The sequence below is a fragment of the Anguilla rostrata genome, chromosome 10 (assembly GCF_018555375.3).
Source record: "Anguilla rostrata isolate EN2019 chromosome 10, ASM1855537v3, whole genome shotgun sequence".
NCBI classification, from domain to species: Eukaryota; Metazoa; Chordata; class Actinopteri; order Anguilliformes; family Anguillidae; genus Anguilla; species Anguilla rostrata.
In genome coordinates this window covers 12,551,239-12,566,343 of record NC_057942.1, presented here as the reverse complement: position 1 = coordinate 12,566,343, position 15,105 = coordinate 12,551,239, and the positions used below count along the sequence as shown (strand labels likewise).

The window sequence follows — 15,105 nt, the reverse complement described above, 5'->3', positions numbered from 1 at the left end:
ATGTAATATTGAAATGAAACTGTCACGCCGCTAATTAAATTGGGATTTCTCCGGGACGTTTTTGTTCGGTTGCTTCGCGACTCTTAATTAAGATGACAGCATAACGTGGCCTTGGAGGAGCGCTGTTTATAATGGCCCTGCCTACATGACAGCCTGGCCACTGCTCAGAAGCAGCTCCCAGCATCGGCAAGCTCACTGCGAGCAGTCACTGCAGAGCCATTGTTTGCGTTGTATTGTTGCGGTATAGAAATATGTGAAGTTGTTTTGCGAAAGTTTTCGAATGTCTTTAACAGTGAGCGCGTGTCCCCTGTAGAACATTTATTTCTTAGCATTGCGGCCAGTTGTTTTTTTCCTGAGAGTTAAAAAAATTCTGAGTAAATATGCAGGTTTTGCTGTATCCTTTAGACCAGAAGGAGATTTGTAGGCTGGTTTCCTTCACTGTGGTACCTCAGTGCTGCACTATGGTACAGTGTTTGAAGCCTGCTGGAAAACATTGCATAAAATGTTGGTTAGAACATGGACAGATTGCCTTTTAGCATCCTGCTGGTTTTCCGTGCGGTAAATAATGTGTTTACTCTTGCTCGGGTAAAAGTCAGCTGATCATGCTGGAATGGTGACTGTTTTCCCAGCAACTCCACGGCAACAATTCCGTATATTTACCAGAGCGCTCGTGTTCGTTCGTCACACACACACACACACACTCTCTCTCTCTCGCTCTGTCGTTTCCCCCTCTCTATCTCTCTGTATCGCTCTCTATCTCTCCGGCGTGATCGATGTCTCTTTCTGATTGTGCTCCACCGGCGCACGTCCGCGCGACGCGGGGTCACGCACTCGCGCAGGCGATTCAGCCCGGACGCCCCGGTTTCCACGGACACCGCCCGGCCGCGTTCCTGTGGAACAGCTGGGATGTCCCGGCCTGGGGCGCTGCGGGAGTCCTTATGGGGAGACGCGAGGCGTTGGAATAGCTGCGGCCCACCGGCTACAAATCTGCCTCTGAGCCAGAGGGGAGCCCCTTCCGGGCGAGGGCTTGAGGAATTTGGGGCTGGCTCTGGCGCCGCTGGGACGTTTCTGAGGCGGGCTTGAGCGGCGAATTAAAAGACGCAGGTGGAGGGTGTGACAGCAGGACGTACCCGCGGCAAAGAAAAGCGGCCTCCATTTTGACCCTCTGTTTTATGTGCCTGTCTGTTGTTTGTCTGGAACATCAGAACTGCTCGTGTGAGGTGTCAGTAAGTACTCCCACGGCCTTGCCTGCCCGTTCCAGACCTGCCTGCAGTCTCACCGGATCGGTCTGAGGGGAACAGAGTGTGTTAACGGTGTCGTGTTCTTGTGCTTACAGCATGTGGTCTGGCTGTGTGACGTTGGCATAGATCATGCATTGAGTGATCCCCGTTAATACCATTAATCTCAGCAAATTAACACGTTTTTTGCCCCAGCTTTTTATCGCCCTCCCAATAATATGGAATTTCGTATTCATAGACCAGTCGCATCACTGTAACATCCTCGCGTTTCTGCGAAGATAGACCCACGTTTTTAAAAGCAGGAAGTGCCTGCTGCAACCTACTGTTACATTTTGCAGTATGCAGTCCCCCAGCTGAGCTGCGCAGTCACTGTGTCAGAAGAGCACTCATAGACCATTCCCCCAGCTGAGCTGTGCAGTCACTGTGTCAGAAGAGCACTCATAGACCAGTCCCCCAGCTGAGCTGTGCAGTCACTGTGTCAGAAGAGCACTCATAGACCATTCCCCCAGCTGAGCTGTGCAGTCACTGTGTCAGAAGAGCACTCATAGACCAGTCCCCCAGCTGAGCTGCACAGTCACTGTGTCAGAAGAGCACTCATAGACCATTCCCCCAGCTGAGCTGCGCAGTCACTGTGTCAGAAGAGCACTCATAGACCAGTCCCCCAGCTGAGCTGTGCAGTCATTGTATCTTCGCTGGTACTTGCTTGGTGAGATGAGGACATCACTGCCGACCGTAACCCTCTCTCCTGGGGTACATTATGGCGGTCCTCTGCTACTTTTTGGGGCTGCAGAGGCACTGTCGGGACTTGGCGCCCAGCCGTGGAATGTGGCACATCCTTAAAACCCAGCGCTTCAGATGCATCATTATGACACGTGCGTGTAATTTAGCACCGATGAAAAACATCACCTGGCGAGAATGTGTGCACTTACGAGCATAATTTCTCTGGTGCAAGGGACCCTCGTTTGCACAGAAGAGACCAGTTGAGTTTAAGAAGACGAGATCGCAAGATTTGCTTGGGAAATGCGCGAAGATGCAAAGTGCCGATCTCGCTATCCAAGTGGAGTCGGGTCGGTCCGGGTCCCTGCTTTGTGTTCCGTAGCAGAGAGGCCTGTCGGGCGTTTGGCTGGGATTCGTTATTACATATCTCATACTCGGTGCTGAGTGTCGGGAGCAGAGTGCCGCTGGCGTGAATGTTTCACAAAGCGCATTGCGTTAGCGTACCGCGTTCCTGCTAGCGCGCAGAGAGACGAGGCGTGTCACGGTGACTCAGGCTGTTGGTCATTTGCATGCGCTGGTAGAGTTGGCCTCACAGGGGGGGCGTGTTCTCCAGGCTTCACGTAGCCAGCTGGCAGCTTGTGTGACTAAGGAGCCTATGAGGCCTGGTTTGAGCTCCTCCTGCGTCCTGTATCCAGTTAGCGGAGACAGAGACGGGGTTGAGTGGGCCGAGGGGCCCTGCTTTCGCCGCCAGTGTCCCGAATGCCCCTCTCTCTGCCTCTCTCAGGTCCCGCTGCAGCTCATTGAGAGCGTGGAGTACCGCGACATGTTCCAGCTCCACGTCACCTGCAAGGACTGCAAGGTCATCAGGTAAAGGCCGCTAACCAGCGCACGTCTGGTTATATAATGCATGTGTCTATGTGCTGCATACAAGCTCGCACGTATATGTCCACCTCTCGGGCACCAATGTCCCATTTCCATTGATTCTTCTTTAGTTTTTGCCCGTAACTCAAAATGAACATGAATGTACCGCACACGTGTGCGTATCAAGCTGTGTGCAAGTGTGCACCTCTCGCTCATCGGTATCTTATCAATGATTCTCCAGTGCGTTTGTCATATAATTCAAGCCACACCTTTTATAGGTTATAATGTTGTAACGTTGACTTGCAGGCACACCCACACGCACGCATACACACATACACACAGGCACATTTATGTGTTCGCCTTTTTGCTGCATTGAGTCAAGTCATGGTCTTCCCCATGCCACATAGATTAATCTGTGGTAATGGGCCTTGCCCAGCGTGTGATCGAATCCTTAACGGGACCCATCGTTTTTGGGGGGGTTTGCGTTTGGTCAGGTGCCAGTTCACCACCTTCGAGCAGTGCCAGGAGTGGCTGAAGAGGCTGACGGGCGCCAGCCGTCCCCCGTCCCGGCTGGAGGACCTCTTCTCCTTCGCCTTCCACGCCTGGTGTGTGGACGTGTACGCGGGGGAGAAGGAGCAGCACGGCGAGCTGTGCAGGCCAGGTACGGGCTGCGGGGACCACGCCCCCTTTCCCCACCCGCCCCCCTCGCCGTGCGAACAGAGCGCCGCGTTCGCGAGGCTTCTCCTGGAGAGCGCGCGCCGCGTCCTCCGAGCAGGGCCTGCGGCTCCTCCCTCTCCCGTTGTCTTACCTGGCTCTCCCGCCCCGCCCTCTGTCTCGCCTCAAGGAGACCATGTGACCTCGCGGTTCAGGAACGAAGTGGATCGGATGGGCTTCGACATGCAGAACGCCTGGAGGGTGTCCGAAATCAACAGCAAGCACAGGTAACCGCCCCCGGGCGGAGGCGTCGGTCGCCGCGGCTCTTCAAACGGTAACCGCGGCGTCCTTTACCACCGCCTGCCGTCGCGCCCCGCCCCGCCCCGCCCCGCCCGCCCTTTGTGTGTTTAATAGAGGGAGCGGTTGTGCTGGGGCAATGGGGCTTTAGCCTGTGCCCAAGATTCACTTTCACTGGCAGTGAGCCCCTGCCAGATAAGTGATAAGGGTGAGATTGGGTGTCTGAGCACAGAGGCTGTGTTCAGGCGGTGGTTAACCCTGTCCAGGGGTCTGCCCTTTTGCCCATTTCCTAACCGCGTGCCCCGTTCGGTCCTGGCACTGCCAGGCTCTGTTCTAGCTACCCGCAGCTGCTGCTGGTGCCAGCCTGGATCACCGACAAAGAGCTGGAGAATGTGGCCGCCTTCCGGTCCTGGAAGAGGTTTCCGGCTGTGGTGTACAGGTGTGTGTGTGTGTGTGTGTGTGTGCGTGTGTGTGTGTGTGTTTGTCTGTGTGTGTTTGTGTGCCTGTGTGCTTCCGATGGACAGAGCACTGTGATGTTGTCTAACAGGGATATTACCCAATTCACCTTGACAGGGTCACAAAGCTTTTGAAACAAAAATCAACATTTCTGTGTCCCAATACAGTACTACTCTGTAAACACTTCAGTATTAAGCATGTTCATAATCAATGCATTTGTATACCTCTGCACCAGGGCTTAGATTTTTATTAAAATGTTTTTCACAGTTAAAAACCACTTCAGGACATTCTGACTTTTAGATACAGTAAGAGAATTTATCTCATATGAGTTTTAAATCCAAACCGCTGCTCCAGCTGCAGTTTTAACAGCACAGCCGAACCTCCTGCGTCTCTGCGTCCCTCTCGCCAGGCACCAGAGCACGGGGGCGGTGATCGCCCGCTGCGGCCAGCCCGAGGTCAGCTGGTGGGGCTGGCGCAACGCTGACGACGAGCACCTGGTGCAGTCCATCGCCAAGGCGTGCGCGGTGGACGGGAGCTCCCGAAAACACCTGGCCAACGGGTCCTGCTCCCGCGAGTACGGCAACGGCGCCGACCTCTCCGACACGGACTTCGGTCAGTCCCCCCCGTCCCCCCCGTCCCGCCCTCACCCCGCCAGACGCAACACAGAAAAACAAAAAAAACTGCTGACGCGGCTCTTTTCCCGACGGCCGGCCCGTGTGCGGCGGCCCGTGTGCAGCGGCCGCGCCGGGCGAAGGTTGCGTGCCGCCGCTTGTCTTGCGCGGAAGTTTTTGAGCGGAGGAAGCGGCGCGGGGGAATTCCGCGGCGTGTTTGCACTAGCCCGGATTCCTCCGTCTCTTCCGCCCTGTCTTCAGCCGGGCCTTATCTCAACCCAGACCTGGCGTGACCGGGGGGCCCGAGCGAAAGCCTGTTTCTACCGTCCGTTTGTTTCGAGGACCTGCGATTTTGGCTCGTGCACACCTTGTGTGCATGAGCAACGCATGCATTCTCAGAAAAGTCTGTGGCTTCTTTCACTTTCTAAAACACTGCAAAAGGTGGTTGAGGTGTGGAAAATGCAGTTTCAGTGGCATTTGGAGAATGAACTGAGAGAACAGGGTGCAGAACAGGGTGCAGAAGGTGCAGGTTAATGTTGTAATTAGTGAGGTGAAGGATGGTTACGTTTAAGAGGGTTTCTGTCAAATTCATTATCGTGGAGCTACATTTGAATGCCGATCACAGTATGTGAAATGTCAGTGTACGTAGTGTCAGAATATATGTTCAGATACAGGCTGGAGATGGCCTTACGGGCCAGGCACGCTCGTACGCTCACTGCGTCCTCAGCACTGCTGTGTGACAGTGCTATGTGTGAAGCAGTGATTGCAGGCAGTGGGCATGCCAAGGCAGGCGTTTGCTATACGTACATTACATTTGTTTATTTAGCCCTGTTCCAGAGGAACTTGCACTGTAGGTACAGTAAGGTTCAGCACAACACCGGCACGGATACAAAAAACTATTTAACCAGAAAAACAGTTTATATAAGTTTTTTGTAATATACATATTGTCATATCAAAGGGAGTCCACTGTAAGTTGCAAAATGTCTGAGCTTCATTAGTAAAGGAATGGCTGAAGGCTAGCAAATATTAGGCAGTGCAAGAAGGAGGCAAGCCTGGGTTGACGGACCAGTGAGGCAGCTTGAAGAGGTTGGTTTCCTCTCTGCGTCAGGAGATGGCAGATTAATGTGGTGTTTGCACTGCTCTTGGCGAGTCCTGAAAGGAGGGTTCTGTTTCAGAGTCCTCCATGACTAACAGCTCGGAGGTGGAGACGCTGGCCATCCAGCCTCAGAAGCTCCTGATCCTGGACGCCAGGTCGTACGCCGCCGCCGTGGCCAACAGGGCCAAGGGGGGAGGCTGCGAGTGCCCAGGTAAGAGGCTTGAGTGCCTGAGCCGTGCCAACGTGGGCGCGCGCTTTCGTCTCCGGAGCCAAAATGGCCGACGGTCGGCTCCTCTCCGGCTGCCGCTGCATAATGGCCTTTCTGTCTTCCAGAGTACTACCCCAACTGCGAGGTGGTGTTTATGGGCATGGCCAACATCCACTCCATCCGCAAGAGTTTCCAGTCCCTGCGTTTTCTCTGCACACAGATGCCCGATCCAGCCAAGTGAGTCTGCCCCCCCCCCCCACCCCCACCCCCCAGGCCCTGTACACAATAACCCCGCCCCTCGTCCACTGCACTGAAGGCCTCTCTCAGCCCTACAGTCAGCTGGTCCTGTGCCAGGCAGCCCAATCCTCATGTGCCCCCCTGCATTATTGTCTGAGGGAACATCTGCTCCTGATTTTTTGGGCCTGGCACAGCATGGACCCGAGGATCTCCATATGCAGGGATTCCTTTATATATTGACTCAGAGATTCCACAGTAGAGTTCATAATTCGATCAGTCTCTCTAACTGAGCACACATGTACATCGGGGCTGTACATTCAAGTGTGACTGATTCGCTCGCGTTTGTGCCTAAAAGATATTCTGTGGGAACGTGAATTCAGTCACATTTGTGCTACAACATTGAAATTACTGCCGCTAAGTTTATTTTGTGAAGCTACTTTTCTGTTAACGGTGTTAATAATGTCTCAGTATTGATTAACTGACGTGGTCTCTTGTCAAGTTTCAGCTTGTCTCTCGATGTTTGATTTTAAGTAGACGGCGAGACGCAAGTACAGACATCAAGGGTGCATGACTGTTCAGGGCCATTTTGTATTTTGACAATGGCAAGAACGAGACGAGACCAGCATGGGTTAAATGGAACGTAAAGCAACTTTTCAGATCCCCGTCCCCTACAGAAGTAAATGGCCTGTTGTCATATTTCATCTTTAATCTTTCAGTCTTCAAAAAATGTGCCACCTTACCACGTTTTGCCGTTGGCAGTTGAGCTTTCCAATTCAAATGACAGCAGAGTAGAACTGCATGTATTTTCAATGATTTGTCTAAATTTATAGCAATACTGTGTCATTCTTGATGATGAAAAAGGCTTACAGTTGTGCCTGTGTGTGCTGCTTGCTTTTTAATTGTACATTTTTGTTTTGTTGAGCTTGTTTGCACCAGTGCTCCTGCCCCAGAAAGCATGCCAGGCCTGCACATATATCATTTATTAGCTTGTGAAAGGGCAGCTTTGTTTAACATTGCCAGTGGAGACTGTGGTTTGTAGGGGGCCGGGGTGTTGTTCTTCAAAACCAAACAAGCCAATCTCCATTTTCACTCGGAAACTGGTTAACTGTTGCAAAACCGCTTCCCTCTTTTGCTTGGTTAAAAAATACAGTTGTGATGGCAGTTCTAAGTGGTATGCCTTTGTGTGTAGTTTTTGTATAGTCAGTCTGTGGTTGTGTGCGGTTGTGTATATTTCCTGTCTGGTTTGTTTACCTGTTTGTTTGTTTGTTGTATGTGTGTGGTTGTGTGTAGTTTGCCATGTTTGTGTATTGTTGTTTGTAGTTAGTGTGTGGTTGTGTATAGTATCTGTGCGGTTAGTGTGTGGTTGTGTATAGTATCTGTGCGGTTAGTGTGCGGTTGTGTATAGTGCGGTTAGTGTGTGGTTGTGTATAGTATCTGTGCGGTTAGTGTGTGGTTGTGTATAGTATCTGTGCGGTTAGTGTGTGGTTGTGTATAGTATCTGTGCGGTTAGTGTGTGGTTGTGTATAGTGCGGTTAGTGTGTGGTTGTGTATAGTATCTGTGCGGTTAGTGTGCGGTTGTGTATAGTGCGGTTAGTGTGTGGTTGTGTATAGTATCTGTGCGGTTAGTGTGCGGTTGTGTATAGTGCGGTTAGTGTGTGGTTGTGTATAGTGCGGTTAGTGTGTGGTTGTGTATAGAGCGGTTAGTGTGTGGTTGTGTATAGTGCGGTTAGTGTGTGGTTGTATATAGAGCGGTTAGTGTGTGGTTGTGTATAGAGTGGTTAGTGTGTGGTTGTGTATAGTGCGGTTAGTGTGTGGTTGTGTATAGAGCGGTTAGTGTGCGGTTGTGTATAGAGCGGTTAGTGTGTGGTTGTATATAGAGCGGTTAGTGTGTGGTTGTATATAGAGCGGTTAGTGTGTGGTTGTATATAGAGCGGTTAGTGTGTGGTTGTGTATAGTATCTGTGCGGTTAGTGTGTGGTTGTGTATAGTATCTGTGCGGTTAGTGTGTGGTTGTGTATTGTGCGGTTAGTGTGCGGTTGTGTATTGTGCGGTTAGTGTGCGGTTGTGTATAGTGCGGTTAGTGTGCGGTTGTGTATAGTGCGGTTAGTGTGTGGTTGTGTATAGTGCGGTTAGTGTGTGGTTGTGTATAGTATCTGTGCGGTTAGTGTGTGGTTGTGTATAGTGCGGTTAGTGTGTGGTTGTATATAGAGCGGTTAGTGTGTGGTTGTGCGTGTGGGCTCAGCTGCACTGGATTGACCGGTTCCCCCCCTCTCCCAGCTGGCTGTCGGCCCTGGAGGGCACCCGCTGGCTGCAGCACCTGTCCCTGCTGCTCAAGGCCTCCCTGCTGGTGGTGAACGCGGTGGACCGGGACCAGCGGCCGGTCCTGGTGCACTGCTCCGACGGCTGGGACCGCACCCCGCAGATCGTGGCGCTGTCCAAGCTGCTGCTGGACCCCTACTACCGCACAGTGGAGGTAGGCGTGGCGCAGGGGGCGGGGGGACGGTGGAGGTAGGCGTGGCCCAGAGAGTGGGGGAGCGGGTGTTTATTGTGTACCCAGTCTTTTCAGGACAACCTGGCAGGGTTTCATCTGGGCTCTGTGTTGGACTTCATGGTTTTGAAACTCCCTGCAGGGTTTCCAGGTCCTGGTGGAGACGGAGTGGCTGGACTTCGGTCACAAGTTCGCCGACCGCTGCGGTCACGGGGAGAACTCGGAGGACCTGAATGAGCGCTGCCCCGTCTTCCTGCAGTGGCTGGACTGCGTGCACCAGCTGCAGAGGCAGTTCCCCTGCTCCTTCGAGTTCAACGAGGCCTTCCTGGTGAGCACCAATCAGAACGCGCGTCGCAGTCGCAGCGGCAGATCCAGGAAGCGCATTCGAACAAGGGCTTCTTTTTGTGTTTTTGTGAATATGAAGGCTGGTCATTGATGTCAAAATTGACTGTTTTGCATGTTGAATAGGGATGTGTGTGGGACTATTCATACAGATAGTTTTTGAGAATTAGTGCGGTTCTATATTTATTGCTACGGAAAAACTGTAGATAGCAGCAGTTCATACCACAAGGTATTTTTATTGCTCAAGCTACTGAGTATCAGTAGGATATTTCAATTTGGTATAAAATAAGTCATTAATAAATATAAAATAAGCAATTCTGTGGAGCTTACCCCATTGTATTTGCATAACGTGAATGCTAGCAACATGGGCTGTCCATGCTGTTAACAGCATCACCGTTCTTCCTGGTTGTCCAGCTCCCAGTTCGGTCCCGTTCATTTTCACGACCTCACTGAACTTATAGCATTAAAACGAATGCTTTAAAGCTATTAAGTACAATCTGGCAGAGTCAGCGTTTAACACTGAAAGCCTTTGCCCTTAATTTGAAACTTCGCGATGTAACCGTCACCATATTTTCTCTCGCACTGTATGTGCGTGCGTGCGTGCGTGTGTGTGTGTGCTTGTGTGTGCGTGTGCGTGTGTGCGTGTGCGTGTGTGTGTGTGCGTGTGTGTGTGTGTGTGTGTGTGTGTGTGTGTGTGTGTGTGTGTGTGTGTGAATGCGTGTGTGTGTATGTTTGTGTGTGTGTGTGTGTGAATGCGTGTGTGTGTGTGTGTGTGCGTGCGTGTGTGTGTGTGTGTGTGTGTGTGTCGTGTTGTGTCGTGCTGTTTGCGTGTAGTGAATGCGTGTGTATTGTAGTCTGGCAGAGTCGCGTTACCTGAGCCTTTGCTGTGCTTGCGTGTACGTGCACGTATTGTGTTTGATGCTGTGTGGGGGTGTGTGTGTATGTGTGTGTGTGTGTGTGTGTGTGTGTGCGTGTGTGTGTTTGTGTGTGTGTGTGTGTGTGAATGCGTGAGTGTGTGTGTGTTTGTGAATGCGTGTGTGTGTGTGTGTGTGTGAATGCGAATGCGTGTGTGTGTGTGTGAATGCGTGTGCGTGTGTGTGTGTGAATGCGTGTGTGTGTGCGCGCTTGCAGGTGAAGCTGGTGCAGCACACCTACTCCTGCCTGTTTGGGACGTTCCTGTGCAACAGTGGGAAGGAGAGGGAGGACCAGCACATCCAGGAGCGGACCTGCTCTGTGTGGTCCCTGCTGCGGCCTGCCAACCGCGCCCTGCGCAACATGCTGTACTCCTCCCACTCTGAGACGGTACACTGAGCACGCTCACACGCTCTCGCTCTCTCTGTCTCTCACTCCCTCTCTCTCACACACTCTCTCTCTCTCTCTCTCTCTCTCTCTCTCCTCTCCTCACTCTTCTGCTCTCTCCCTCTCTCCTACTCTCTCTTCTCCACGCTCTCGCTCTCTCTCTCTCTCCTCCTATCTCTCTCTCTCCTCTCTCTCTCTCTCTCTCTTCTCTCTTCTCCTCTGGTCTGTCTGTATTCCTCTCTCTCTCCCTCGTCTCTCTCTCTCTTCCATCTCACTCTCTGTCTGTCTTTCTCCCTTTCTGTCTCTCCCTCTCACACTCACTTTCTTTCAAACTCTCACTTTCTTGCACACTTTTGCACTTTCTCTCACACTCTCATGCTCACTCTTGGACTCTTTCTCTCTCGCAGTCTCTCCCTCCCTCTCTCCCTCCCTCACCTCCCCCTCTCTCTGTTTGTCTCTGCTCGTCTTCGTCACGTCATTACTGTGTGTAACTGCGAAGAAAGAGGCAGGAAACTGGATCCTCCTGTGGAGGCCCAGCCCAGTTCCTGGGCCACAGCGTGTGGTCAGTGCACAGGGGAACCTTAGCTCTCCGCGCTGTTTACGTCCGACTCATTTCCACACAGCCTTAAGCGGCAGTTAACCGTTTAGCTGCCGGTCCGGCCGTGCTTCTTTCTGTGCGGTGTTGGGTTCGAAGCACGCGTGTGCATGTCCGGGTGTTGTTCCGCCCCCTACAGGTGCTGCACCCTGTGTGTCACGTGCGGAACCTGATGCTGTGGACCGCGGTCTACCTGCCCAGCTCCTCGCCCACCACGCCCTCCGATGACTCGTGCGCCCCGTACCCGGCGTCGGGTGCCAACCCCGAGGACGGCCCCATGGGCAGGTGAGCCCCGCCCCCTCTCTGCCCTCCTCCTCCTCCTCCTCTTTGCAGTTTGTCCTTCCAGGGCAAGCAGTCTTCCCTTATTTGGCGTGAGATCTTAAACCAAGGTCCTGACTTGGTATTGCCATTAAAGACCATGTGTAAGTGGTCATAAGGAGTAAAGGGTTCACTGGTGTCCTGGTCAGTTACTGCCCTGCTCTCTCAATCTGGTCACCTAATCATCCCCTACTTCAGTTGCCATAATAAGTCTGTCCCTCTGTCCCTTTGCTCTTACACTCTCTGGCTTGTAATGGTTGCCAGGTATCACTTAGATGGATGGGTACTACACAAGGGATGATTGAGGAGAAATTCCCCTTTCTCCATAAAGTGCTGTCAGGCTATGAAAAGTACCACATAAATACAACCGAGATGCAGGAAGCTGGGGGAAAATATGCAATTAGGCCTTCTTGCTCAAGAGGAACATTCACGTAATTCCACAACGAAAGCGTTTTAATTTACGTTCCTTTCCTGAGCGGCCCCCGGGGACGGGATCGGCATGCCGAGAGCTCGGCGCCCCGGCCGCGGTCGTGAAGCTAACGGCGGCGCTTTCGCTTTGAGCCAAAGTTCTGTCGGCCTCTCCGGCGTAGCTCAGCCGCCGGTGTCTGTACCTCAGCCGCCGGTGTCTGTACCTCAGCCGCCGGTGTCTGTACCTCAGCGGCGTCCCCCCGTCCCCGTGGTCCGTACCGCACGTTCTGGAAGCGGTCTGAAACGCGGACGCTGGCTCTGGGACGAGGAGGAGTTGGCGGCTCCCTCCGCGAACGCGGGGGCAGGGGGATCGGTTTACGTCAACAACCGGCTCCTGGAGCGCGGACTGAGCCTCGCGGACTGAGCCTGGCGTATGAGCCGTCTCTGATTTCCCTGATTACATACGCCGGCCTGCATGTGAGGAAATAAAACTCACGGCCACGTTCACATGGCTGAGTCCAGCGTAGACTAGTGAAGAGGAAGACAATAGGCCACACCCTTTTCTTCTACCATCAAAACATAGTTCCTGCAGAGGGCTAATGCTTCCACACCGCTGTGCTGTTGTCAGGGAGTGGCCTTTCCTGTTCTAAGATGACACCGATCTTTTAATCCTTGTGATGATTATCATCATTTCAGTGTTTCTCTAAGCTTTAATTTGTTTGGATTGCAAGTTCTGTAATGGGGCCCTGATTATACGCTGAACCATACCTGGATTTCAGTATGTTAGAGAGCGTGTTTTGAAATGAAGAGTCCTTTTTCATTACCAGTTTAATTTAGTCTTTCGTCTTTGTTTTCTTGTTTTTCTTCACAAAAGGCTTCCGAAGACGAGGTCCTTCGACAATTTGCCCATGGCGTGCGAGGTGGGCGGGCCCCTCGCTTCGAACCGACGTTCCAGCGACCCCAGCCTGAACGAGAAGTGGCAAGACCACCGCCGCTCGCTTGAACTCAACATTGGAGTGGGGCCCGATGGGGGCGGAGCTCCGGACCAGGATGGGAGGGCCAACCTGCAAGGGGTGGGGCACAGAGGAGGCTGGCCTGACGGGCTCCTGCCCGCGGAAGAGGGGGAGGGGCTGAGAGATGGCGATGTTTGGAACGGAGAGCCGTCAGAGGAAGAGAGCGTGGAAGAGGCGGAGCTCTCTGTGGCGGTGGGCGTGGCTGAGGGCCAGATTGAGAACATCCTCCAGGAAGCGACGAAGGAGGACGCGGGGGCGGAGTTGCAGAGAGAAGCCAGCGTCAACGGGCACCACGTCGAGGGTCCTCTGGATGACCTCGAGGACGCCCCGCCCCCGCTCTCGCCCCCAGCCCTGCCCCTCGCCACGGAACCGCCCGCAGACCTGCCTGCGGAGGGCGCGGACGAGCCGGGCCCCGAGGTCCAGGCCTCTGAGGTCCGGGCCCCCGGCGAGCCGGAGGAGCCCAGCGATTCGGCCCCCCCGAGCCCGCCGGAGATTAGAACTATGACCAACGGTCACGGCCCCGTGGGGCCCGAGGAGCTGGCCGCTCTGGAGGACCCCCGGGGGAGCCCCGACCCCGGCCTGCCCGCGCCCGAGCCCCCGGAGCCGGGCGAGGACCGCGCCTCGCTCATGGAGAGCTCCACGGAGACGCTGACGGAGGAGCAGCCCCGCCCCTGCCCCCCTCCCCCGCTCCCGGCCGAGCCCACAAGCCCGCCCTCCTCCCCCTTCCGGAAGGGCGTGGCTGCGGAGGCAGAGCAGGGCGGCGCCCCGAGGACTTCGAACGGCGGCCAGCGCCCGTCCCCGCCCGGCGCCCTGCCCCCCGCCCCGCCCGACCTGGGCAGGGAGGGGCCCCTGCAGAACGGGGAGGGGCCGGAGGCGGAGCCCCGGGTGAACGGGGAGCGGGCGCCCCTGAGCCGCCAGGTCTCGGCGGCCAGCGGCGGGTCGCTGACGGCGCACGCGCGCGGCGGCTGGGGAGGGGGCGGAGCCTCCCAGCACCGCTGCCTCCACGCCCTGCTGGGCCGGCCCCCGCCCAGCCCCGAGCAGCCGGCCCGCAGCCACCTGGACGACGACGGGCTGACCATGCACAACGACGTGGTGCAGCAGCGCCTGCGGCAGATGGAGGCGGGCCACCAGATGGAGGTGGAGACGCTCAAGAGGCAGGTGCAGGAGCTGTGGAGCCGCCTGGAGAGCCAGCAGCTCTGCGGCTCCCTCAGGATCAACGGCGACGTGGGCGACGAAGTGGTGAGAGAGCGCTGCCTATCAGAGCGCTGCACAGGGGTACAGCAGGGGGCTAGACTGCCTATCAGAGCGCTGCACAGGGGTACCGCAGGGGGCTAGACTGCCTATCAGAGCGCTGCACAGGGGTAACGCAGGGGGGTAGACTGCCTATCAGAGCACTGCACAGGGTACAGCAGGGGCTAGACTGCCTATCAGAGCGCTGCACAGGGTAACGCAGGGGTTAGACTGCCTATCAGAGCACTGCACAGGGGTACAGCAGGGGCTAGACTGCCTATCAGAGCGCTGCACAGGGGTACAGCAGGGGGCTAGACTGCCTATCAGAGCGCTGCACAGGGGTAACGCAGGGGGTTAGACTGCCTATCAGAGCGCTGCACAGGGGTACAGCAGGGGGCTAGACTGCCTATCAGAGCGCTGCACAGGGTACAGCAGGGGCTAGACTGCCTATCAGAGCGCTGCACAGGGGTACAGCAGGGGGTTAGACTGCCTATCAGAGCGCTGCACAGGGGTACAGCAGGGGGTTAGACTGCCTATCAGAGCGCTGCACAGGGGTACAGCAGGGGGTAGACTACCTATCAGAGCGCTGCACAGGGGTACAGCAGGGGGCTAGACTGCCTATCAGAGCGCTGCACAGGGGTACAGCAGGGGGTTAGACTGCCTATCAGAGCGCTGCACAGGGGTAACGCAGGGGGCTAGACTGCCTATCAGAGCGCTGCACAGGGGTAACGCAGGGGGCTAGACTGCCTATCAGAGCGCTGCACAGGGGTAACGCAGGGGGTTAGACTGCCTATCAGAGCGCTGCACAGGGGTACAGCAGGGGGTTAGACTGCCTATCAGAGCGCTGCACAGGGGTACAGCAGGGGGCTAGACTGCCTATCAGAGCGCTGCACAGGGGTACAGCAGGGGCTAGACTGCCTATCAGAGCGCTGCACAGGGTACGCGGGTAAGCTCAGCGCTGCAGGGGTACAGCAGGTAACGCTAAGAGCTGCCAGGTACAGGGTACGCCACGAGCCTGCACAGGGGTACAGCAGGGGT

At 55.0% G+C, this 15,105-nt stretch overlaps 1 protein-coding gene across 5 annotated transcripts in view; it reads left to right on the top strand.

The window, feature by feature from the left end:
- mtmr3 (myotubularin related protein 3) overlaps nucleotides 1-15,105 on the top strand; it is a 30,885-nt gene that overhangs the window by 8,240 nt on the left and 7,540 nt on the right. For 3 of the 5 annotated variants that reach the window (XM_064354186.1, XM_064354188.1, XM_064354189.1), the window contains exons 6-18: nucleotides 1,206-1,226; nucleotides 2,740-2,822; nucleotides 3,311-3,477; nucleotides 3,661-3,757; nucleotides 4,093-4,206; nucleotides 4,633-4,835; nucleotides 6,010-6,141; nucleotides 6,264-6,375; nucleotides 8,652-8,847; nucleotides 9,005-9,190; nucleotides 10,336-10,506; nucleotides 11,238-11,383; nucleotides 12,699-14,076. In XM_064354186.1, coding sequence (XP_064210256.1) covers nucleotides 1,206-1,226; nucleotides 2,740-2,822; nucleotides 3,311-3,477; nucleotides 3,661-3,757; nucleotides 4,093-4,206; nucleotides 4,633-4,835; nucleotides 6,010-6,141; nucleotides 6,264-6,375; nucleotides 8,652-8,847; nucleotides 9,005-9,190; nucleotides 10,336-10,506; nucleotides 11,238-11,383; nucleotides 12,699-14,076 — 3,006 coding nt within the window. The remainder of the gene's footprint in view (nucleotides 1-1,205; nucleotides 1,227-2,739; nucleotides 2,823-3,310; nucleotides 3,478-3,660; nucleotides 3,758-4,092; nucleotides 4,207-4,632; nucleotides 4,836-6,009; nucleotides 6,142-6,263; nucleotides 6,376-8,651; nucleotides 8,848-9,004; nucleotides 9,191-10,335; nucleotides 10,507-11,237; nucleotides 11,384-12,698; nucleotides 14,077-15,105) is intronic. The other 2 variants (XM_064354187.1, XM_064354190.1) reach the window with 1 other exon arrangement.